Source organism: Lipophrys pholis, assembly GCF_963383615.2.
Source record: "Lipophrys pholis genome assembly, chromosome: 15".
NCBI classification, from domain to species: domain Eukaryota; kingdom Metazoa; phylum Chordata; class Actinopteri; order Blenniiformes; family Blenniidae; genus Lipophrys; species Lipophrys pholis.
Window position 1 is genome coordinate 6,431,282 of NC_137642.1, and position 26,381 is coordinate 6,457,662.

At 42.9% G+C, this 26,381-nt stretch overlaps 1 protein-coding gene across 1 annotated transcript; it reads right to left on the reverse strand.

Annotated features, from left to right (window-relative positions):
- On the reverse strand, positions 1–26,381 carry adss2 (adenylosuccinate synthase 2). The gene is made up of 13 exons (XM_080481577.1): positions 26,026–26,381; positions 17,350–17,452; positions 12,411–12,479; positions 12,241–12,291; positions 11,979–12,045; positions 8,857–8,964; positions 7,509–7,590; positions 7,301–7,427; positions 5,502–5,656; positions 3,939–4,063; positions 3,691–3,788; positions 3,088–3,237; positions 1–2,046 (listed from the first exon to the last, which is right to left on the reverse strand). The coding sequence occupies exons 1-13, from the start codon at positions 26,377–26,379 to the stop codon at positions 1,994–1,996; spliced, it is 1,542 nt and encodes a 513-aa protein (XP_080337703.1). The 5' UTR covers positions 26,380–26,381; the 3' UTR covers positions 1–1,993.

Genomic DNA, 26,381 nt, shown 5'->3' on the forward strand with positions numbered 1-26,381 from the left:
GAAAGTCACCGAACTTTATTGTGGATGTTAGTGGAGATTCCAAAAGTTTCATGAAAAATGAAGAGATAAAGGCTCATAAATGCAGCAGATAGAGAGAAGGGACTCATCTCGTGTTTTCCTGCCTGTGAATCTCCACCTCAGACAGAAAAAAACCCAACGGAGGCCAAAGTGGGTCGACACGTCAGAAATGAAGATTATATCAGATTAGGAAGGATGTTTCGAACCGGTCTGGTGGATCCCGTCAGTTCCAGATTGCACCGACGAGCCGGAGAGAAATAAAACGTCAAGAGTTTATACAATTTCTAAAAATCCCCTTTTTATTTATTGTCCTGAGGTTCAGACTGTATGAGAGCCACGTTTCAGTCACAAGAGGCAACACGAGTTACACTTTATACCACCGAAGGTGAAATTCAAAATGAGGCTTTGTACTTAAGTTTCCCATTAAAATGCAGTAGAATTCCCCCGTTCAAGACATGACATTTATAGTGAACCGGGTCGAACCGTCTTGACGTTAAAAACAAGAATACATTCAAGAGGCCTGCGAGACGAGATCCTTGATCCACCTGGTTACATCGAACAGTCTGCAGCTCATTAAAGGGACGAACCACCGACTCTTCAAGGAGCCTGCGAGGAGCGTAATGCCACAGGCCTCTCCAGGTATTGCCTCAGAAATCTTTAAACGTTTCCAACTTTACGACCGTTTCCAGAAAACGCCGAGTTCTTCAATTAATGTTATCTGCCAACTCAATTCTGGAAAATACTCCCATGAAATTACACTAAGGACAAAGTTAGAACTGTTTATTCGTATACATTGTATATCTGTTGGCCAAATATTTACGTCTGTCCTGGAACTGGAGCAGCAGTGAATAACCTGCTGGACGTGGTTTTTCCTCGAATGAATCCTTCACACAGTATTTCCATGCTGCTTGATTAACAAAAAGAAGAAGAAAAAAAAAAAGATTTTCTGGGGAGTTAAATTTCTTCTTGCCTGGTGGGATGTTTCCCTTTAGATTAAAAACCAGCCACCGGCAGCAAAACACCGAATAGAGGCCAAAAGGAGTCCCGGTGACGTCCCGTCACCAACACAACCACGGGAGTGTAAAGACGCCGCGTGGTGTTTTAGATTAGGTTGGCTGTACTGCAACACTCCTGCAAAACTCACCTGGAGAAATTAAAGCGTTAACATGCGGCGCCCCTCACAGTACAGGAAGATGTGCATCGACTTTATCGCCATTCAGTGGAAGCGATCGCGAGCTACATGGAAAAGAAAAGTCGAGGTTCGGTGGGTTTTTTTCTTCCGTTTTTTGGGGGGTTTGATTGACAAGGCAACAAAACAAACAAAACAAAACAAAAAAAGTCTGAAGACAAAAAACAAACAAACAACCAAAAAAACGACACATATTTAAAATAGTGAAGGATCCCTTTATCGTGTCAGGGTGTGCTGCAGACCTGGTAGAGTCAAACACAAAGCAGATAAAGTCCAGAGCATCTAAAGTGCCGAGGTTCAAACTGGTTCAACTGATTTTACACCCAAACGGCGCAGCGCCTTGAAATCACAGCATAGATTAACGAAAATACACTTGAACAGACCGATCATACATCTGCAGACGCCGTACCGCACGTCTGTGTGTGTGTGTGTGTGTGTGGAGTCTGTTCCCTGGCGTCCTCTCAGACCTGATGGCAGCTGGTGTCGCCTGCACGTCTGAATCAAACGGCTACGATACAATAAAAAGAGGTACGAGTGACGCTGCTGCTGTCGTATGGGGGGGGGGGGGATTTCAGGTGGCGAGGTCAGTCTTGTGGGAGTCTGATCCAGAGGTCGAGTCTGATGGGGGGGGCGGCGATGAAGCACTGGGAGCAGACATGGTGGTCATGTCTCTGTCAGAGAGTGGAGACAGGTAGGGAGGGTACGTGTGTGTGTGTGTGTGTGTGTGTATGGGGGGGTAATACACTGGATTCGCTGCTATGCATCCTCTCGGCTCTCCTCTTTCATCTAGAACAGCTGGATCATCGACTCCCGAGATTTTCCCACTCCGATCCATTTGACTGAGGACAAACGGAGGAGAGACCAGGTCATTCATTCATTCATTTCACACAGAAGCTCGACACACACTTATAAAATATGTTCAATCATGTATTGCCAATGGATCAAATGTCAAAAAATGTGTTTGTGTCGATGAACAGAAGTCTGAAGCAGTGGCGGCCTGCAGCAGTGGCGGCCTGCAACAGTGGCGGCCTGCAACAGTGGCGGCCTGCAACAGTGGCGGCCTGCAGCAGTGATTCAAACCCATTTCAACCTCGTCAACAAGCTCAAAATCCTGTATGAGTTATAAACAAGGTGAAGTGAGCTCATGAACACTCTATGTGTGGAAGAGGTTCCTCGTTATCCTCAGAAATGATGAGTTGACTTGGTTTGGGTTCACCCTCTGTCTCGGGGTGTTTGGGGGACTGGTGCTTCAGCTTCAACAGTTTCAAACTTTCATTCTCTGGTTTTTCACCATAAAAGATGCATGATGATCCAGTTTTAATGAAAACATTTAAACCGGGTCGTTTTGTGACTGATGACTTAAATGTAGATCAACCTATTGTTCAATAAAAATAACCAAACGTTATAGGCCTGAAAAAAATGTAACACGTGGAAATGATGTAGGAGAATCAAAGTGCTTTTTATTGTTTTGTTTTATTTTGAAGAAATATAATGGCTATAGGCAGAGGGTGGCTATGTCGGCCAATCGCACCTTACAGTCATTTAGTTTTTTTGATATTTGCTTTTAATCTTCGATGGAAAGGATTAACTGACATGAAGGTGCAGAAGAAATGAGTTCCTCTTCGTTCTGCTCCTTTACATTCAGGAATTTGAAAACTTCTGTTCTGCATTGTAGTTTTTTTTAATTCTTCTTATTTTTGCAATGATTGAAGTAAATAAAGTAATAAAAACAATCAAGAACGTTTAACGAAACGTTTTATGTGATGAGGTATTGAAGTTTCAGAAAGCTTTCATCGTCACATTACGGTGAGACCAATAATCTAATCTAATGTAATCTGTGTGTGTGTGTGTGTGGGTGTGTGTGAGAGCTGGTGTCGTACCAGGCACTCCCACATGCTCCTCCACGAAGCGGACGTATTTCTGGGCGTTCTCGGGCAGCTCCTCGAAGCTCCTGGCGGCCGAGGTGTCGCTGTTCCAGCCGGGCAGCGTCTCGTACTGAACGTCCACGCGCTGCAACACCTCCTGATTGGCTGCCGCGAAGCAGTGAGAGGGAGAAGGAAATAAAAACAAACATTACCTCTGCAGTCAAAGGGCTGACGGAGGATCGATAACGTCTCAGCCTCAGGATGAAACTCTAGAAATAAGGTGGCAGACTGGAGGGAGCCTGTTTGACAACATCCACGCCAGTCATCAAGTGGTTTACTGTGTGTGTGTGTGTGTGTGTGTGTGTGTGTGTGTGTGTGTGTGTGTGTGTGTGTGTGTGTGTGTGTGTGTGTGTGTGTGTGTGTGTGTGTGTGTGTGTGTAAATGTCAAAAGCCAGAACAATCAGAAGCTGCACACCAGATGAAAACAGCTGCACACCGACACGTCTTTATCGGCGGGGTGAAGGTGAAGGCAGGATGTGTCACTAACTAACCCGACAGCACCGCCTCGTCCATCTGAAGGAGAACAAAGTCAGTCCTCACGTCGAGGCGACGGCTCACCTGGAAAATGAGGTATAGTTTGGTTGTCGACTTTGTACGCGACGCCCACTTTGATCTCCGGCAGCACGTCAAGTATGTCCAGCTTGGTGAGCGCTAAACTGAGAGAGGGAGAGCAGCGGGGTGTGAGACACGGCTGGTTTCTATTACCATCATACCAGGTAACTTCCATCTAAGCAGCAAGTAGCTGAGGAAAACAAAGAATATTAAAACAGGGGTGGTTTGCGATCGACGAGATAATGGAGACTCACGCGGTGAAGCCATTAATCATGTGTGCGTATTTGATTAGCACCAGATCCAGCCAGCCACATCTCCTCTTCCTGCCGGTCGTCACGCCGACCTCCTTCCCCCGAGTCTGCAGCAGCTCGCCGATCTCCTGCACACACAAAGCAGCTCTCCTTCAGCCTCCACGCTCAGGCAGATGTCACATGGTCATCCGTTGGCTTCAACAAGTGAAGTGTAAAAAGGAATTAGAGTAGAAATTACAGAATTTATCACACAGACTGAAAACTTTGGAGCCTTTTTTCTTTTTCTGTCTGATTCTTTATAAGTTCAGGGTAAAAACATGAAAAAAATGTGTAATAAATCTTTCCAGTTTTTAATAATCACTAATGAAATTTAAAAATTATTTTAGTTTATACATTATTAGTGAAGAAATGACTGATAATTAAATTTTCAAGGACAATCTTTCTTTTTTTTACACATAATTATGTTTCAACACAACTCATTAATTACAGGTAGTGTATCAAAACCTCCTCTGGGGGGCGCTGTTTGATCATAAAACTACAGACTCAGATTTTATCAAGTTAAACTGAATGTTTAAACTAACACGCTTCCCAAATGTATTTTAACCAAATTTTTATTTTATTTTTTTTAAAGTAAACTAAAGACTCAACTGTTCAGTTTGGCTTTTATGTGTTTTAACAAATTTATATATTCAGTTTTAATCTTTATCCATATACATTATCCCATCCTACTGTAATAGTCTTTTACAGAAAATATATAATTATTGTATATAATACATATATTTAAATATGTGTGTTGCAAACTGTTTTATTTAGTATATTTCTCACCGATTTCAATTTTCATTATTTCATTATTCATTATTCATTACCATTTACCCTTTCCTTTTTTCCTTTCGTTAATTTACTGCACATTTACTACACTACACGTGTTCTCATTCACTTGTAAAACACTTTTAGTTACATTCACATAAACAGAGATTCACTGACTGGCTCAAATGTTCACGAGTTAAAATGGAAGTTGTGCATTTAAAGTTTTTTCCTCAACAGGACTTGCAGATGCAGTTTCTTAAAACTCCACGATGAACCTACTGTCATCATTACCCTGCTTGAGTTGTTGGATGATCGTTGTTTGTGTCAGAGGGAAAGTGATGAAGCGCGCAAGGAAATTAGGAGAAAACACCAAGTTTAAGGAAACGACTGGTTAAAATAACCCGAAGGCTTCCACACGACATAAATGTGAACTCACACCAAAAACAAATAGAATTATATAGAATCGGATAAACGATGGAGATGTAAAGTTTATCAATCAGGACTTTTAGCTTTAATAATTCAGCAGAATGTGGTTTTTCCCCTTCGTTAACAGTAAATAAAATACCAGGTGTTCCTGTTGCAACTTGACTCGGTGCTGTGTGAGCGAGCTGCTGCAGGAGTGCAGGAACAGTAAATCTGGAGTTTCAAAGAGGAGGGGAAGTGTGAGTTGAGAAATGCAGGCACAATAAACTTGAGGCCGCCGCGTCTTTCTGACCACAGAGTTGAAACGTTTCCCGTCACGTTGCGGCTCCTCCTTACGTTGCTCTGCTCCGAGGGGAAAGCGCCGATGCCCACTCTGGTGGTGTACGCCTTGACGACTCCGTAAACCTCGCCGACGTTCTGGGGCGGCATGCCGAGGCCCGTGCACACCCCCCCCACCGTGCAGTTGGACGACGTGACGAACGGGTACGTCCCTGAAACGACAGCAGGCGGGAGGGGATGGTCACAGGAGAAGCTCCACAAACTCATCCAGACGTCTTTTTTTCTTTTCTCTTCCCGCGGCTGGTCTGTTTTCTAGACGATACTCAGAGGTGGCGTCTTTGCAATTGCCTGATCGGTCCAAAGTGATGAGTCCTGACATTAACCTTCAATCTCCTGCTTCCCTCGCTGCACCTGAAAGTAGGCTGAAGCCACTTGTCTCTATGACGAGTCCACACAAGAAGCAGAACAGGTTTGAAAGAGCGAGACAATGTTCAGTGACAGACTTCAGAACAGCTCTCTGCCTCAGCTGAGCTCAATAGTTTCAACTCCTGCCATAAATGCAGAAGAAGACTGTGTGAGTGTTTGACAATGGAGCCGCTGTGCGTCTTTGTAGTTTTCTTTCAAGACTATATCTTTAAAAGGTTAAAGACCCCGTGAGATGACGCCAAAGTGATATTTGATTCTCTACGTTGAAGTATTTATGAGAGGAATACGTTCGAAGCATCAATCTCAGACGATATCACAAACCGATGCTGCCGTTGGTACTAAACCAACCTGTACGTGCATTTCTGTGGGATGGCGAACTGTATATAGTCTTTCTAAACAGCCCCGCACTTCAATGTATTTCTATTTATGACAGTGTTGTTTTGAATGTGCTCACTGGTGTGGAAATAAAATAAAGAACTTCTACAATTAGGAAACACCAACAAGTGCAGAAGTAATCTGATGTTTGACTTTGTTTTATAGGAAGAAAAAAAAGAGAGAATCTGAAGTTGACAAACTCTAATAAAGACTTTTTTTGGACACCTATTTGCACAAATAAGGAATGAATGGATGAATGAGCTTCCACTACACAATGCAAACTTATAACATATACATGAGCTATAAATAGTTCAACAGCGGAGAAGAAATAAGATGAAAGTGCATAGTTCAAGTACTAAAGATAAAATATGTACAACTATACAGTGAAATGTATAAACACACATAAATAAGCTACAAGTTTTCCACTTGGTTAATATTTTACTGTAACAGATTGAGATTGTCCAATTGTAGTAGAGACACAAACTGTTCTATTGGTGCCACATCTCAAAATAAACAATGAACTTGAAGACTTTTTCATTTCACGAGGTCTTTAAAGTGAGCAGATTAAAAATGACAACCGGCTGCTGAAGTTGTCTTTTGTACGGTGATTCCTAGTTTAGTCCAGTGTGTGATCATCCCACCGTGAACAAACCAGTGTCATGCTCTCTTCCTCTGGAGCCGCCGTGCTCATGCACAGGCAATGTGTGCTCATCTCGTGAGCGTGCACGAGGTCACTACTGGCCGCCGCAGCGCCGCTGCAACTCACCGTCGGGGGTCCGAGCTCCGAGCAGCCGTTTGTAAAGAGCATCGCAAAGCTTTAAGCGTTCCCTGGGAAACGCCGCCGGGTCACTGCGGAAGCAACGGACGAGGCTCTGCAGTCAGACGTTATTCTGAGAGCGAGCGTGTGTGTGTGTGTGTGTGTGTGTGTGTGTGTGTGTGTGTGTGTGTGTGTGTGTGTGTGTGTGTGTTAGCACGGAGAGGCTGGAAAATGGACAAGAACCAAAGAGGTTCGGAGCCGTGCACGCTCCAGACGCCCGGCACAGTCACTCACTGACCGAAGTCGATGTCCAGCAGCGCTGCGTTGGCTCCTTCCACCAGGATCTTCTTGGGGGGGCCGTGAAGAGCCTCGTACATGTAATGCACGCCGTCCCGCACCATGGGCTTGATCTGCTCCACGTACGTCTGCAGGTCGTTCAAATAACAAGCACCGTGAAGGAAACAGCTGGATGTCTACAGAAGTGTTGGGTTCGGCTTGTCGTTTACCTTTAGTTTGACCAACTCTCCCTCGATGTCGATCTCCAGAGTCGGGTACATGGATTTGTACTGCCGGGCCAAAACTTTATACCTGCAACAGGCGACATGGGGTCAGTTTCAGCTGAAATCTAATCTGATCTGAAAACAGATTGAGGAAATCAAAAGTTTTTTTTCCCCCAGTTTCAAGGTTGGATTAGGCCGTAACATCCCTCAATGATCCACAGCTCTATCTGATAAACCACTCTCCACTACAGCCAATTCAGAGTCACTGGTTAATCTCTTACTTATTTTAGTGGGAGCAGTAATTGGTAGAGATCCTCCGTAGACACGGAGAAGAACACGCAGACGCCACACAGATGTAACAAACCCTGGCAGCCCACTGAGGGCTACAATCCTTATTTGTTATCAATGTGCACATTTTAGTAACTGATGTGGATTTATGATAATACTAACAAACAGTCATAAGACATTTTAACCAAATGACTGATTGTGCAGGTCTTCAGTTTGAGTATGGACTTCACAGAACCTCTGAAGTTGTGCTGTAGTGTCTCACACATAGGTGTGAGCTGCAGATCCTTTAAGTCCTGTCATTTGCGAGGCGAGACATTTATGGGTCAAACTTGTCCAGCACAACTGGAAACCAACACACCAACTCGGTAGAGCTGCAGTCCTGGAGACTTTCTCTCTCTGCCAGCCAGTCGTTCAGCCACTTGCTCACCATTTGGTCAAACTCACACCAACACTGATCCATTTTTATAATTCTAACACATCAACTTTGAACATTTCCCATACGCTGACTCTTTATCTTCACACCTGCCAACTAGTGTCATTTCCTTTACCCATCTGGATTTTATAGTTGATCAGATAAAACTTTGTTATTGTTTTTTTTAAAGTGTTTTGTTGGACAAACAGAAACTCCAGGTCCAAGAATGGCACTTGTGAGACACTGCTAATAATCAGTCCAAATGATTCAGAGGATTTGACACATGGAAACCCCTGAAGTGGAGAGAAAACTCTAATATTTATGATGCAATTGTTTCAAATCCAAACATTTGTGCCTTCTGAAGCTTTCACTAATGTATTGATATACTCTTGGATAATACTTTATGTCTTATTGCGCAACATCGATTTGTGAAAGCGCCATTTTAAATGTGTTTAAGTCTGTTTAAATCATCTTCAGGTCAAAATGCACATTAAGTTTCTGACCATGTTCCTCAAATAGTTTTACAGTCCCGGGAGGCATAAACGTTCCCTGCAGGACTTTGATGAATGACTGACTGCTCAGTGACCTATGGAGAGCGCCGCCATTAACGAGGGAATATATTCAAATCCAAATCCTAATGTTGTGCGAACCGACCTTTCAGAGAACTGTGTGAAGTCTGCCAGCAGGTCGCATATCCTGAGGCCGCTGCGGGCCGCCTTGGCCGAGTACACCGGGCCGATGCCCTTCTTCGTCGTACCGAGGCTGAGGAGGGCGGCACCGAGAGAGGAGCGGAAGAGAAACAAATAAACATTAGAATGAGGTCCAAATCTGCTTAAAAGTCTCAACTCATAGAAGCAACTATATGACTGTTTTCAGGGCCATAAGACCGACTGGATCAGATTTAACCACAATGAATGCAAACTACAGGAAAGCACAGATTTGTAAAACAGCTGTTCCCTCAATATGTGGCGAGGAAACTTCTTTCTCTGACAGAGAACAATTTGCTGCATCTCTGCAGGAAAACATACAGCATCCAGACACATGGTAGCTCTTCACACCGCTGCTGTGTCGCCATCAGCATTTCCTTTAAAGGTTAAACGTGTTTTTAAATATAGATTTAAAAAAAAAAAAAAAAAACTGTCTCAGAGAAGGTGGAAAACACACATTTGCATATGACAACATGTCACGTCAACACGAGCCAGCGATAACTCGGCCTATTAAAAGAAAAGCTTGGCGCAGCACAATTTGCTGACCCTGCATACAGACCAGCGAACAGAAATAGAAAAAGATCCTGAGTGGCTATCGAGTTTCCTCATTAGACCCGGCCAGCGGTGAAACCTGCAGCGTCCAGCTGCCACGTGTGTAAAGTGCCAGAGTGAAGAGGCAGCGTGCTCGTGAACAGGTGGTGGAGCAAAGTCACGCTTACTCTGTAACACCTACAAATGTTTCATTCAAACACCTGTTATGCGACCATTTAAAACCAAAAAGACGCTGCAGCGGCATGAAGATGGCAAGTTCATACAAACAACAAATAAATAAAAGTTGCCGTTCAGCACAGAATATGACATCGGCATCAAAAGTCACAATCAAATAAAACATTTGCAAAGAAATAAACATTTTTTAACATTTCGACCCAAACCGGAGTGAGAATGAGCTGCCGTGTCCAACATTAATATTTAAGAACGAGCTGCAAACAACTGATAAAAACAAATAAACTAGGGGGTTTAGGTCGAAATTCAGATTAAAGTGCTTGGTTTCTATAAAATAAAATAAATTGAGACGAAAACATTATGACAACAGCGGATGATAAAAAGTGATTTACACTCGGGTTGATCAATGTGTCACAACGGCAACATGTGAATTACACTCATCATAATACCCTTCCTGGACTGGGATCAATTGTTTCCATGAACTGTGCAACCATGCTGTGGGAATTCTTAAAGAAATGTATATAATATAAATATCAAGTATCACGCAAAAATGACCAAAGACAGCAAACTAGTCCAGTTTTGAAACACTTTGCAGGTGAGAAGAGCAAAAGAACAAGTGACGAAGAGGGGAAAAGGCCTCAACCACAGCTGGTGTAAACTAGGGACAAGAGAAAGAACACTGTTACATTAAGAGCAGAGACATATATTACCATCATCTGCTTACAGTTTGCATGTCATTATCACAATTATGAACTTTACGGCAAACTGTAAAGCTGAAATTGTACAGTCCTAATTATTTCAGGTATATTTCCACACTTTGTTTGACACTGGGCTGAAAGACTGTTTTTGTTTTTCTAGTTTTCGGCACAAGCGTTCCTCAGAAGGAGTGAATGTCTTGTCATTTATACCCAGGTTTTAAAGGAGACTATCCCAGTTTGATCTCAGGCTTGGGGGCCTTTATAAGCTGCCGTGTTCTCTATGTGCATACATTGGATTTGTCTGGGTGGAAAAAAAAAAAAAAAACACAATTTTGAGGTTAACTGGAGAGTCTGTGCTTTATTCTCTCTCTGGGAGTTGCAAACTGTCCAGGTGCTTCTCTCTGGCCGTACATGAACCTGAACCTGTTGGGCTCTGACGTCCGGCAGCACTCGTCCTGCGTCATGTCTGGAAATCCAGCAGCATCACGCTGCAATCTGCTAAAAGCTGATAATGACTGTGCCATTCATGCCGCCTGTGAAAACGCTGACTCTCTCTGCTCTCCCACACAGGCACACATTTGAACAGCAAGTCAATACAGTTTGGCTAAAATGAATTACATACGGAGTCACTAACGTCAAACACCACGACCTAACACTAAATCTTTTTACTGAAATCAGGATGGGTTTTTTATGTAGAAGACTTTTCTTTTTTTGGGGGGGATCAGCAGACTTAGAAATATTGTTGTAACAGGGTTTGCAATTGTTTTGAGGATCTAACCATGACTTTAAAGCTCTCTGAGCCTCAGATACATGGAGAAAGTAGTGAAGTCCCAGATTTTACCCACACAAGTCGGTCTGCCCACAGTGAAACAAAGACACCCGGGAGCCGGCAGGCCGGGTTCGGGGCTTTGGTTACTGAGCTGGTAAAGACAGCTCGGCTTTAAACAGGAATACATGGCGTCTCCTTTCAGCTTTGTGCTCCGAATGCTCCTCGGGCTCGGCTTAACATTCCTCACATTCGTCACGCTGGTCCGCTGACTGCATGCCCGGTAATAAAACTGGAAAGAAATAAAAAAATAAAACCTGACTAATGAATATCTGGATTTACAGCTTGTGTCTATGTGACGGGTGTAAAAATACGAGCGGCAGCAGGAACCTGCTGCTTGAATCTGTTCAGACTCTGTCCGACATGGTGCTGCGGGCAATTTTAGAGTCTCCAGTTGAGCACAAATGCAAGGGTTTGTTTTTTTTCCGCACTGTGGACGGAAAGTCTGCAACATCTTTTAGATTTCCTCTTATAATACAGTACTTCCAGAGTAACTCCAATCACCATCTGCTGCAAATATGGTTAAAAGGATCTTCCTCTCACAATCACTTGTCAAGATAACAACGTCCCCTTGAGCCACCAGTCGTGAAACCGTGTCAACGCCAATGAGTCATGATAAAAATCACATTGCAAAAAGAACCCGAGAGAAGAGTATGACCGTGTTGGGACGTCTAGACCTGACTTTTTTGGTGAATCTATCACTTTGTTACATATATATATATTTTTTTTTTACATCATACAAGGTTACTATATAATTGCGTGTGTGTGTGTGTGTGTGTGTGTGTGTGTGTGTCAGCCATTTTAAAGCAACAGGTGTCTTACTTCTTGCCTGCTTGCTCTTGCCTCTGCTGTTCCTGAACGCCATCGACCGCTTGGTGGAAGTCAAACACTGCGGAGGAGGGAGAGGACACACACACTCTCACACACCTGGGAGAAAGCTGGGCTCGCACTCCCTCACATTTCTTCTTCTTCATGCAAACAAACAACACACACACACACACACACACACACACACACACACACACACACACACACACACACACACACACACGAACAGTCTCGTGGCAGACCTGGGAGGACTTACCAATGTGTGCTCTGTCAGAGATGATCAATCTTTTCTCCCAGTCTTTTAAACCTGAATGAACAAAAAAAAAAAAAAAAACACTGAGTCTCCACACTCAACGCATGAAGTTTACACTTGTTTTTATAAAAATATAGTATGTACCAAAGCAAAAATTCAGCAAATGGACTCACTTTTCCCTTTGCGCTCGTTTTTTTCTGCCTCTTCAAACAGGCCTGGAAGATGGATCACGACGCCGTTGCCTGAGAAATGAGACAGAATTCGGTTAATTTCTCGGTTTATTATCATTATTGATACACCAGCTTTACACTTATACCAACCTCATGACCTTTATACAATCAAGTCTCCACTTTTTGGTTGAAGACAGCTTTGTAAAATCTCAATATTGTTCAATTCTGGTCCTGGAGGGCCCCAATCTTGCATGCATCCTTGCTGTAGCGCACCTGAAGCTCTGCAGAAAACCTGATAAGGAGCTTCTCATCAACCAATCCTGCCGCTGGATGGCGAAATCCCCCAGGACCAGGATTCAACATCACTCATCCTAAAGCTGGCAAAAAGGCAGAGTCGGCTGTAAAGTGGCTCCGGGAAACCTGGAACCGTAAAGGTGGACACACGCTCTGCAAGAACAGAGGCGATTCTTTTTTCTCAAGGTGAGTTTATCTGATTGGTCGATTCCCTTCAAGGTCCTATTTGATTATATCTAAAAGGTTTTCAGCAACATCCACTCAAAGACCCGAGACATCTGTGTGACGCAAAGTGTAAAACGGAGCAGTGAAGCGAGGAGCGTGTGATTAGATTGCAGGAAAAGTCACACTTGTTTCATCAGGTGATCGGCGGTGAATTCAGCTCCGGGGCTGCAGGTTGTGATACCGTGGAACAGATGAGCCCTGAGCTGCTCAACCGATCAATACGGAGAACATTTCAGGATTAGTTTAATGGATCAGGTATAATAAACATGATTCCGGGCCCTTGCTGTACTCTACAGTGTTTCTGCGACAGTCAGCCTTGATGAAGCTGCTTTTCTCTCTCAATGGGGACAAACATATTTTATCTCTCCACCAGAACGCAAAGCAAATAAATATGTGTTTTATTTGATCCAGGGTTAAACATCACCGTCACGGGTCGAATGACCCGGGGCAGAGTTGACAGACATCAATGTTTATTTTGCTTAAAGATGATTGTGACTGAAGCAACCGGATGTTCTCAGATTACTCTAAACAACCCAACTGTGGCAGAAGTGACAGACCTGATTATTTCTGCAGTTGCAGTGACACTGGAAAGATATTTTCTGGCAAGCAGACACTTTTTCTTATCATATCAGTAGTTTAGCCTTGTAAATTATAAACTTTATAAGTAACTTGTGATGACAAAATGTTTCCATGTTAGATTCTAAAATAAAATGCACAACTGATGAAGTCCATTAGACAAATCGAGCCTATTTCAGGATATTGTATCATTAGAAATAATAAATAATATTGACAAAGAAATAAACAGAGACTCTAAAAATGTTTAAAAATACTTTCCACGTGTGGGATATTTCAGGAGATTGAAAGCAGCGGACTACCAAGTTGAAACACGACTTAACTTGGAGAATAATAGGTGCGGAGGCATTTTTATCTCCTGACTGCATCCATCCGTCCATCTTCCAGAGCAGATTTGATCAGAACCAGTCCATCCATTAGAAAGCAGCGTTTGCTCTGGCAGCTTAACTTCCCTCACCGGCCTGAACAACGGCTGCTCACAAGAGAGCTCAGACAGCTGGCTCCAATTATCTTTTAATTGGGCTGCATAATTGGAGGGAGGTGAGGTAATTACTTCCACTAAATTAAATGTATTAAATGTGGAAATGTGAGTTACAGAAGCCTTCTTTTTTTTTTTTTCTTTTAAAATGCCATTGCTGGAATGTATGCAGGCGATGCAGATATAAACTATTTACAGCAAAAGTAGACTTGGACACATATTTTGTTCCAGGTGCTCTAGAAAATAATCGTACACACAGAAACAGGTGATAAACTGCCGCATTTTACCTTTAAAACACTAAAAGCACGAGTGATCAACATGTCACTAAAGTGACACTTAAAGCTGTCGGAATACACACAACATCTGAGCTGCGCACAAAAAACCTGCTTACACGACGTTTTCAGGTGAAAACCGACAACGGTGCACTAGGCCACTGAAAACTTTTCAAAACTGCGCAGACTCAGGCCACGTTTACACGTACTCGCTATTTAAAAAAACAGGGATCTTTCTCTATGTTTGGACCTCGCATTTATACGTAAATGCAGCTACGGCCACAGTGGAGATTTAGAAAAGGTCTGGGTTTCCGTTTGCATCTAAAGGGGCGTAGGCGGAGATTTACGTCACAATTCGTGACGACGTGTTTTTTTCCAGGATTTTGATTGGCTATCATGGTTTCATGTTTCTCGTTACACTGCCCCCTACAGGTTTGGCATGCTCATAGTACCTCAGAACCAGGTGTATATGCGAGTTCGTGCCAATGATGGTTTTCTTGTAAACGTAGAGGGGGAAATATCCGTTTTTGTGAAAACCCTGAGTACATGTAACATGGCCTCAGTCTCTGTGGAAACGGGGGGAAACAACGTTTCTGAAAAGAAAATGCAAAACCAGTGTGTTTTCAGTTAAAACAGGGCTAAAATAAAAATAGGAAATTTGTGTTTGGCAGATTGTAATAATAACTTGTAATAACGATTCAAATACTTCAAAAGGTCAAAACAACCTGTTTAGCACTGGCACAGAGGTTTTGGCAAATTTTACTTATCCCTCAAAAGTATGTTCCTTATAAATGTGGCACTCTTTAAAAGAGAAATAAACTTTCCAATGGTATGATACTACTAGGGAGTATTTTTACACTGTGGGAATTATAAGAGAAATGCTTTTCTAATCTACTGAAAGCAAATTTCCTTGAGCGTAGTTTAAATTATCTGTGAAAGAAACTTAGGGGTTTGTCATTGCTTGAGACTTATCTTTTGCATTGCTAAAAAGCAGGAAACTGCAGAACAATATCCTTCCAAGAAGCTATTGTTTTATGTGCATATGCACCAACTGTACATGCAGCATGTCACAAATACTCCAACAAGTTGTTCGACATTTTTCCAGCCAATTAACTTTGCTCTCACAAATTCGATCTTTTGTTTTTTGCACCGTGGCATATCAGGACTTTCTGGTTACCTGTGAATTTGACAAGTCAGTGTTTTCATCAGAAACATGGCAACCGCAGACACTTCGGAAGCCACAGAGAACATCAAGTTTTTATTGACACAGGCAGCTTCGAAAGCCATGAGCGAGTGTTGGCATTGCCTCAATATTGAACTTAGATATTAAATATACATGAATGCCTCTTTAATAGGGCGATAGTCCTTGTCATAATTGGTTGCGTTGGTTAAGGGTAGGCAAGAGGTGACAGTGAGGAGAGATCAGTGAGTGGAAGAGTAAGATGGGCGTTACACTTTGTCCATGAAGCTGCTGGACTGCGGGAAATCAGTGACAGTGATGTTAGATATAAAAGGTCTGAACTTTAAAAATGGCTCGTTTATCCAAAGAAGGAGAGTTCAGAGAGCCAGCAGAGGAAGAACTGGCTGAATGCAGGTTTTATGGTAGTAATCTACACTATAAAACACCATGCAGCAATTGTTGAGAACCATGTGCTTTTATTGCCAAAGGCTGTTGGGATGATTTGCAATAAAAACAGTCAATAAAAAAAACTGAACACTTGATGTGCTAGAAGACAGAAACATGAAATTATCTGGAAAGTCTTTATATATAGTCTGAAACCATCATACTGCTCTATTCATGGTTAGAAGCAAAAGCTTAAGGTTATAGCAGAGAGCGTGTGACTGTAAGATCAGGTTTCAAATTTCACTGCCCCCGAATAATACTGAGGGGTGTGTCAGGACCATGCTTCTTTGTTCTCAATATATTTATCGGAGAAAACTGGGACCTGCTGAGGGCACTCAAGATGAAGTTAAATCATCAACGGGGATTCGTTGCCCAGGGCGGAAAAGCCAGGTCCGCCACTGGATGTCTGCACCACACAACAGATCCATTAGCTGATGATATCTCTGAGCCTGCATTCAAACTGTGCCGCCACAGGTAGACATACGTAAATAAACAAATATGGCATCATAGAGGCAGACAGGCTTAAGTTTTTATATTTACATTCAGTGAAAATTCTTAGATTTGACAAAAGTTACACTAAAAGGGAACCCACAAACAGACAAATAGACAAAGTGATAGACCCAGAAGAACGTATACGATCACAAGCACAGCCGTCATCAAAGCTGTCTGGATACTTTTACTAAAAGCTTCCCTCAAATTGAGCATTTAGATCTTTGTATTTTATGTCTTTCAGGATTGTGAGGAGAGCAGCTTACAATGTGTTCTTATTAGAGAAAATTGAATTAACCCTTCTATTGCTCTCCTGTCACCATTGACAGTACTCAGCATCCTCATAACCATCAGTCATAGACCATTTAGGATACCAAGAAAATTCAATAACCATAATAAAGAATAGAAAAAGATCTTGCTGCCAATATAGGAGTCTTCACAGTGGTCCCTCAGGACTTGTCACATGCTTTTAACATGATCTTCTCAAAGGTCCACGAGTCTTCTTGTTATATAGCTTGTTTATATGTTTAGCATAAGAGTACGAAACGAACCAAAAACTAATGCTGTAGTACAATTAGTAATGGGTGGGACGAGTGCAACGTGTGTCCGAGCCAGCAGGAAAGCATTGAGGCGTCGAAGCAGAAACATGAAGCATGGCGAGATCACACGGCCAGACATGTTAAAGTGCAGCTCTGTGGAGCCTAAAAGAAAAGAGTAAGAGCCCATTAGCTAATGAAGTTACTGCAGATGAGTGGATGTGATGCGAGCTGCAGTCTGGCTCCGAGTCAAACTGATCACACTCACTGTGGCAGTCGTCAAAATGGAGGCTGGCGCGGCGATGACGAGAGCCAGGCTAAAAGGGATCTCGATCAATTCACACAGGAGCCATAGCCTTGAGTTTGTGTGTGTGTGTGTGTGTGTGTGTGTGTGTGTGTGTGTGTGTGTGTGTGTGTGTGTGTGTGTGTGGGCCTGCATGCTTTTACACACCGATGAAAGCGGTGACCTTGGCGTTGATGATGCCGCTGGGGAGGAGGTGAAAGTCGTACTCGACCGAGTCGACCACCACTGTGTGTCCTGCGTTGTTGCCGCCCTGCAGAGAGGAAACAGAGAGCGGTGAGGGGGGGCGAACAGACACACACCGAGGCCGAACAGACGCTCTGCAGCGTTTGTTTTGACGAGCGGGAAGTCGGCACGAATAGTTTGGCGAGTAGCAACAAGCATCGTACACAAACCTAAACTGTCTGTTAGTATGTGCTGTTGCTTAGAGACTCCTGCGCGCTCACATCTCAAGAGAAGGTCTCGCCGTGGTGTAAACTTCCTGGCAAATGTAAGCCGGGACAAGTCAGAAGGTTTGCTGCTGCAGCTGCTGCTGCTACATGTTACACGTGCATGAAATCCACCCCCAAATCATAAACATCTCCTCCCGAGACGCCGCTGCTCTCCACAAATATGAACAAACAAATCCACGACTCCCTGCCGTCTCAGACGTCTGCCTTCAAACAGTACGCCTGCTCAAAACTCATTATATTACAAGAAAAAACATGTAAGTGGAGAGATGGGATCTACAGCTGTCTCCAACGAGACTGATGGAATTCAAGAACAAAACATTTGTCATTTAAGTAGTGAACAATAAAGGTGTAACTGCCTGACCAGGTATAAATAAAATAGGGCTCGTCTTATATTTGGGCTCCAACATTAAGCTCCCGGGGTCATGCTGAAGTAGTTCTGCAGGTCAACATCACGGAAATAAAATCAGAGGACAATTTTGGAAGTGATCCATGGAGTCAAATATCAGGTGTGACTTGGTGATTATACAGTACACTTTGACATGTGTTTGAATGGCAGGTAAATGCTTTTGAAGGAGCAGAACTAGTTTAACTCCATATTTAAGTCTGAGAAAAGCTCAAACTACGACAGAGTTTGAGACAAAGGCTTAAGTTTTGAAACAGAAGCAATATGCTTCCAGACAAATACCTAATTTGGTTACTCAGTCACAGACCTTCAGTATCCAACTCCATGAATGCTCCATGAGACACATTAGACTGTTGCAGGTTGAAGTATTTTGTGAGTTTATTAAATATCAGCACGTAGAAAAAGTAATATCTAACTGACAAGCTCCTGATCCGACATGAAGTACAAATTCGTTAAGCCATTATCAAAACTCTCAGCTATGAAAGAGTAATTCTATGTGTGAAAATGGGAGTTTTAGGCTCCCAATAGGGAACCAATCACCTTTTCAGTCTTGATATTCCTCTTTTTTGTGAGAACTGGGCCCCAACTATATCTTTTCTGAAGAAATTTTAGAATAAGAACGACCTACAGAAACCTGGAAGGCTCATTTCCTAAATAAAAGCATCACTCATAGGAAGATGTCTGCTCCTGTTGAGCTGCTCTTCTGACCGTTTTTACACAAATTTACTTACTCACACTTACAGAAGTACTCAGAACACAAGTAAACATATATGTAAACGATCAGCAACGGCTCACCTGGCAAAATCCTTGTGTGTTCAGTTTGAACAAAAAGAAGGCGTTATTACACGACTGCTTCAATACGTTGGTATAAAATACATAAAACTAGTCGAGCTGGTTCTGAAAACACAAATAATTCAGTTTCTGTGTAGAAAAGCTGAACGGAAGGCCGTTTGGCAGGAGGAGCGATACCCCAGACCATGGTTCATCTCGCTCTATTTTAGCTTAGCGCGCTGCGTGTTAATGTGCGTGAAACACGCAGGCTTTATCACAGCTGAGTGTGGAGACGTGAACTGGAGCCAGGAAACGGGTCTGACCCGCTTTGCTCTCCTCGCTGAGACGTTCTTTCACAGAGAATAAGAACATGGGAAAACAAATAAAAGGGGGAAGTGAAGGGACAAATAAGCAGATTCTTGCGTCACCGCTCGCTACCTGAGGTGAGGCTTCAGCCTCATCTACCCTGCGACCGGGATGTGCTCCTAATGCCGCGGCCTGTGGATATAAATCAAGCTCAGCATGTGCTTTGACCACATGGAGTTATTCCTGGCCACAGTCATACCCTGAAGGTGGGGGGGGGTAGGGGCCAACCTCTCCTTTTTAGATGGTACTTTTACGATATGGCCCCTTCCCCCGGCAGGACCGTCTTCCTACAGTCCCATGATCCCCCGTCCCATCGGAAGAATTTCAACTTTTCACACCAAGTAACTGTTGTTGTCCTTGTCTGTGTGCTTGTGGACCCTTCGGCCATTTTCCAGAAAACATAGGGCAACAAAAAGAGCCAACGTGTTCCAACACTTGAAGTCACATTCCCTGATGTGGAGCGGTGACTCTGTCCCTGACCTGCGGTGAACACGGGTCACACACCTCGATGGGTCTGTAGACATGACTTACTATTCCTGCTCAGCACATCACGTGACCCGTTTGTCAATCGGCAGCCATCAACCCCGCCGACACTTTGAAGCGCGTTACTTTCAGCTCAACGTTTTTGGGAAACTTTCTATCTTTTAGACCCTCTACAAACTGTAGTCTCCCTGCAACAACGATCACTGAGTAGCAAAATGTGTCCTGCCCTTGACGAAAACATTTTAAACTTGAATGATCCAACAGAAGGAAAACCTGCCCTAAAGTCAAGGCGTTCTTAAAAACAATTACCGTCTTTCATAGAGGATTCAAAGAAAGCTTGTTCTTAGACTTCTAATAATGATAAATCGGTATCATACGAATGTAGAGTCTCCAACACTCGTTCACATACAGGGTTCATCAAGATGGAAAGATTGTGTATTAAAGTCTTCAGGCACAGACTGACTAAACAAAACCTTTAATGCTTCACCAAGCTCTGCTTGTACACCATCACACTGAATCCCTCTGTGTAAAAACAAAACAGGAACTTTTCCAGCTAATGTGGAAAACAGAAACATTTCCCCTGTAAACTGTTCTGCTATCTGACAGCCCGGTTATGACCGAGCTTCGTCTCCGATCAGCACACGAACCGCCTCACGAGTCGCTTCTCCAGTTTATTCGTCGAGGCTGGAAACCACTTTGAAACAGTCCGACATTAAAACATGCAGGTACTGGTTATTCATTAGTAGCTGAACGACTGTACTGCCTGTCAGGAGGAAAAAGGCAGCAAACGTTCAAGTTACTCAGGTAAAATGTGAAGGTTATGAAACCTGGAAGCAAACTGGAAGAAAAGATTTAAACCAAATATGACAAATTGCAGGACTTTAGCTTTAAACATCCTTAATAACTGAACATGTTAATGGTAAGTGATAATGAAATTCATTTATACAGCACTTTGCAACTGCTTGAGCAGTCAACAAAGCACTTTACATTTAATCACATTCACACACCAGTAGCATGCAAACTGCTCAGTCCATCCACTGGGGGAAGTTTGGGGTTCAGTGTCTTGCTCGAGAACACTTCGACACTTCGGAATTGAACCTGCAACCTTTGGAATGAGAGACGACCCGCTCTACCAACTGAGCCACAGCCGGTTTTAAGTTGAGGTTACAGTCATGTTCGGTAGTAATTGTTTGGTTTTTGTGAAAGTATAGACATTTTCATCACAGATACACCGAAAAACCTGGAAATGCAAAACAAAAATAATCCTTATTTTGACCAAATAACACTACTGTAGTTTCACCTGTTGACATTTCTGCTCGAAAGATCAGATCCTGGTGCAGCCAGGTCTTTAATTGATGCATCCCTGCCGACAACCTGTTTGACAGCGTTTTATTAGCAAAAGTCTCCATAACAACTGAGTCCGGAGCACTGGGCATTGTGAGCAAGTCCATCAACAATCAGTCGCCATTGTGACACAAGACGTGGCGTGTAAAAACAAAACACACCGATTAACCTTTTTTTTTTTTTTTTTTTAAATCTGCCTTTGTCTTTGAGATGCAGGTGGATGAGTATTTCATTCTTCAGAGATAATGTGGTTTCCCGTTGGACTGGTTCCATCGCCGTCTCTTTCTCTTTGACAAACCAAGGAGGTCAACTCCAGTCAAGCAACAAACTTGGCCAAGACATAATGTTTACTTTACCAAGATTATGCTAGAGTTTATAGAGAAGAGCAAAGTACTGTGGATCATCATCACACTCCATTCCCAGGCTCCGGACAACTCAGTAATCGTGTCAAACAGTATTTATCGAATGAAAGAAAGAACTTCATTTTAAGTATAGAATGAAATGAACAATATGTTATGATTTGAAAAAAATAAAATAAAAAATGTCTGAACAGCAAATGTTTACATGGACTAAACATTAATGTTCTGCAAATAATTAATAAAAGAATATATGAAATATGGAAGAAAAATTGGATTATTCCAATTAATTCTCAAAAATTCTGCCTTTAACTATTTAGAAATGGTTGATGTTTTTGTGTTTGCGAAATAACAGTATGCTTTCTCTTAATTTATGGCCCTAATTTATTGGGCCATGTTGCATCGCAAGCACAAAAAAGTAAATCAAGGATATATGCATATTAACAATTTTATTTGCAAAAATTAACATCATAACTTGTTTACCTAAAATCGTGCAACCCTAAAAAGTATACAATATGATACATAAAACATATTCTCAAAGGATTTAGAGGAAGTAAAAACACTAAGTTTCAAGTGAAAACGTATCATTTTTGTTTCCGAAAAGTTTGGCATTTACACAGAAACTATGTAGTTAGCATGCCAGGCCACGAGTTGGCGCTGTTGGTTGTTTCTGTAATGAAACTACACACACGTACACACAGAGGACATTACTCTATAAGCATTAACAATGCCGAGTACACGGGCATCAAGACGATGAAGTTTGATTGTTATTACAGTGACCGTCAACTCTAAACCCACCAAGTCTCAGGAGAACATGGACTGGGAGTCATGACACTCTGGAGGCCATTGTTGTTATTGATCATCTACTTGTGTATGTGGAGAAAAACTATTTTCTCCAGTTGTGGTGCACATTTAGTAGCAGCACTTCAAAAAAGTAGTGTTTTCCTCCATATAGTTGGAGACGGAATCGGAGCATTTTCAAAAAGTTGTGTTTTCTCAGCGGAAACAGAGTTGGAGAGTTGTTTTTTTTTTTAAAGTTCTACCTTGGGAGCCGCTTTTAAAAGGTTTCAGTTGCTCGGAGCATCGTTGTGATGTAAACGAACATAAGAAACGCAACAGAGGTTTTCCATTCCCTCTTGAAAATCATCACATGTAAACAGGGCGGAAGTAAATTCCTTCATCCACTACTGAGTAACAATCCAGTCCTCTGTCATACAAAATAATATATATAACTTTCTCTATATGAAACGTGTTTACATTAGTATTCAGACAAAAATGCAGAAGACATCAGTAAGGTAAATCAACATGTGCAACTCCATTCTATAATACCTGCACAAACCCAGTTGTTTTTCATCCATGATTACAAAAAAAATCACGCGTCACGTTTCTTCATCCACGGAGAATGAAGTCAATTAATATCCTTCATTCGGTTTAAACTGTCACAGACTTTCAGATTTCAGAAGACAGAAGCGCTCACTCAAAATGTGCCACTAACACAGAGTCTATAGTGTCTTTTCAGAAGGAAGATCTTGGCAATAGATTCAAAGCTGGTCACTTTACAAATCTTATCGATGACAAATAGGCAATAATAGGAACAACGGGTGGGCTTGACGTTGGCACGGCAACCCTTAAGTTACCCGCCATCTGCACCAGGAAGGGCATCCAGCACAAAACTGGTGCCAGTTTTTCATTCATTTATGAGCATGTTGCCCCAATTGTTTTCGGACCTGAAGGTAATTACCGTTGATATCAGTTTAAAGGTTTGGATTCCTGTAATCTCACTCTGAATAATCTACCTTAATAAAGTGCTATCTATCTAGCCAGCTATCTACTCCGATTCTCTAAATGTTTTGGTTGACACCAGCGACGCACCACTGTAACCCAAACCGTGACTTCCAGGAATGTCAAGTTGTGATATGCAAGCAGGACTGCTGGCAAAGCCGCTTTTATAAAAAGATCCACGCTATCTGCTCCGACACTTCACTTCTCACGCAGGGCTCGGGGCCAGAAATTGTTTTGATCTCACACGTCTCCAGCCTTGGCAGCAACGCAGGAACCAGGAAGCTCAGGAGAAATCCTGGTTATGTCAACGTGTTCTCAACAGAGACGACAAACGGTTCTCTGAATTTCAGCGTTGTTTCAAGCATCCAGAGCATCAATAAGAGCGCAGGCTTTACCAAACAAGCTCAGGAACTTTAACGTTTTCCAATGCAGACCGAAGACTTTGGGGAAACACTGGAACTTCAAGAGATGATTTTGGCAATGTTTCACTCACAGTGTGATGGTAGGACGTTTGGTTGCCTTTGAGCAGATAGTGATATTGTTTTTAAAGTTTTAAATGTATTTAAATTCCCACCTAACTTTTTTTTTTCTGTAGTTATGTACATTATAGCATAGTGGACCAATTGATTTTCCAAAAGGAGCCACATAAAAAAATGATATCTATTTTGTTAATTAGGAAGATAACCGCTTATCAATTACAGGCTTTTCATTAGCTTCACTATCAATATGATGCTTCACTGACATGCAAACAAAACCAAACAACCACTTTCTCACTAAAGCGTTCACATCAGCTCTTCTCACGGTACTGGAATCGACAGCTTCTTTCTCATTCAAACCATTTAAATATGTGATTTTAATACTGAATTGACTACAACCTGCTCAAAGGGGCTTTTCACTGCAATACTGGTTTCTCCAATAGCTACAGCTTCCTGAAACATGAGTAGACTGATATGTGACCTCTCCCTCTCTCCTGCACGCTGGCCACATCTGAGCAATCTGTGATCGCACCATCACGGAAATAATGTATTTCACTGCGTTAAGAAACAATTAAAGCATTTTATCTTTTTTTTTTTTTTAATACAAATGCAGCAGTTATTAACAGTTAATTGTTACCCGTCTGTGCATCATTGCACATATTTCATGCCAATTTAGAGCTTCAAGATGTCTAATGCTGCATGAAAGAGTTTTGACTGCGGGTGCCTTTTACTTATAGAACATTGTAAATTAAGTCGGCATCAAAGAAGTTACATTGTCAAATGGAAGAAAAAAAATCTTGACAATATCCAAGTTACTGTTGGAGGCCAGGTACACCCTGTACAATTCACAAGTCCATCAACAAAGACAGAATCAACACCACGCAGGTCCATTCATGTATCCTCACTTTATCCAGCTCAGGCACACGGAGTGCTGGAGGGGATCCCTCTGTGGACAAGTCAGCCGTCTACCACAAGTCAAATACGGAGAGACAAACAGTCACACACTCACATTCACACCTACGAGCAATTTAGAGCCACTGCCGGACTCAACAATAGTAATTCATTATAATGGGGTATTGTGTAAAGGCTTAACCTTGCATGTGGACGACCTGGGTTTGAAAATGATTTGCAGCATGAAGGGCAGCCAGAAAGAAACACCAAAAACCTGCCAAGTCTGTGGTGCAAGTTGCAGTGACTTTGAGTGGCGAAGCCTGTAAAAATGGAGCAGTGGAGTGGACACTTACTTTAATGACTTTACAAGCGTGCAAAGAATAAAAAAATCTGCAGAGCCAAGGGGAAAAAACAACACTAAAACTATAAAAGTGACAGGCCACGGCCTGGAATGGAACAAGGCAGTCTTTTTGGCACTGTACCAATAATATGGCAGGAATAACTTGCGCTTGTTAAAAATGTGTTTAATTTCCATATTTAATCTAGTGGAATACAACAATTAATAATAGTGTGAAAACAATGAAAAAACAAATAGTTTGAACAGCCCGGATTACAATTGTTTTACCTCAATGGGTAAATCAGTGCTGCGGTTAATCTGGATGAAAACTGATCCTGGTGCAGTGACAGCTCTGTGATTGAACTCATCCTGTCAGACATGGATGATGCGCCAACAGCAGACGAGCCTCGGATTACAGGCAGGTGAAGCGTCCGGCTTTCACCACGTCAATGAAACACACACGCACACACACGGGTGATGCACCTGGACACTTCAGCGACACCCCACCAGCTTAATCTCGTCATGTGCACACGACAGGATCATCACAGGGAAGTGTGTGTGTGTGTGTGTGTGTGTGTGTGTGTGTGTGTGTGTGTGTGTGTGTGTGTGTGTGTGTGTGTGTGTGTGTGTGTGTGTGTGTGTGTGTGTGTGTGTGTGTGTGTGTGTGGCTACGCTGCTAGCAGCAACTCAAGGTGACATTAGCGATTTCCCTGAGAGCAGCCTCCACTAACATGTTAGCTTAGCATCCAGACGTTAGATTTCGTTACACTAATGCTGCATTCACGTGATGTTAAAAAAAATGGGAAAGAAGAAAGACACGTCAGTTACTGACTGCCAGGTTGGTTAGCCCTGATGCCAACCGTACAATCACACCCACTCCGCAGCCCTTTAACATCCCGAAAATAGTGGGACAGCCTTGATTTGCTCCCCGAAAAATGAGCCGCGGGGATGAATTTGGTGTGACTGTCAGTCGTGGTTGTTGACGTCTCCGCTGTCAGAAACTGAGGATTCCCCCACCTGACTGCGCGCAATTCCGACTTAAACGATGCGTCCGTGAACGCGACGTGACACCTAAAAAATCCATGACATTTCCCTTAACAAGTGAATGCAACCCGTGTGTGCGTGTGTTGTGTTGTGTCTGCGTGTGTGTGGGTGTGTAACTAACCTGACATCTGCACACCATATCCGCGTCTTGTGCCAGCAGATCCACAACTTTTCCCTTCCCCTCGTCGCCCCACTGCGCTCCGAGCACCACGGTCACTTTGTTGCCCACGGCGGGTCGCGGTGCCCGTTTCGTGGGGCTGTCGCGGCCGCCGTTCGGGGCCGTGGCGGCTTCCTGACTCCCGCTTTCCGACATTTCTGCTGGGTCCCTGGCTGTGAGGAGTCCGTGCGCCCTGCCGCACCGCGCTGCGCCGCCTGCTGCGCCAAAGAGCAGAGAAGACTGGAGAGAAAGACAGAGAGAGTGCTCGCGCACTCCACGGCAACGTTGGACGCCAGGAAGAGACTTGGCTGTGCGCATGC

Coding starts and splice junctions, on each gene's coding strand:
- adss2 (XM_080481577.1), bottom strand. CDS start 26,379: ATGCGCACAGCCAAGTCTCTTCCTGGCGTCCAACGTTGCCGTGGAGTG. Junction 4,064..5,501: donor TCCCCTCGGAGCAGAGCAAC/GTAAGGAGGAGC, acceptor TTGTGTGTGCAG/GAGATCGGCGAGCTGCTGCA. Junction 3,238..3,690: donor AACTATACCTCATTTTCCAG/GTGAGCCGTCGC, acceptor GCTTCGCGGCAG/CCAATCAGGAGGTGTTGCAG.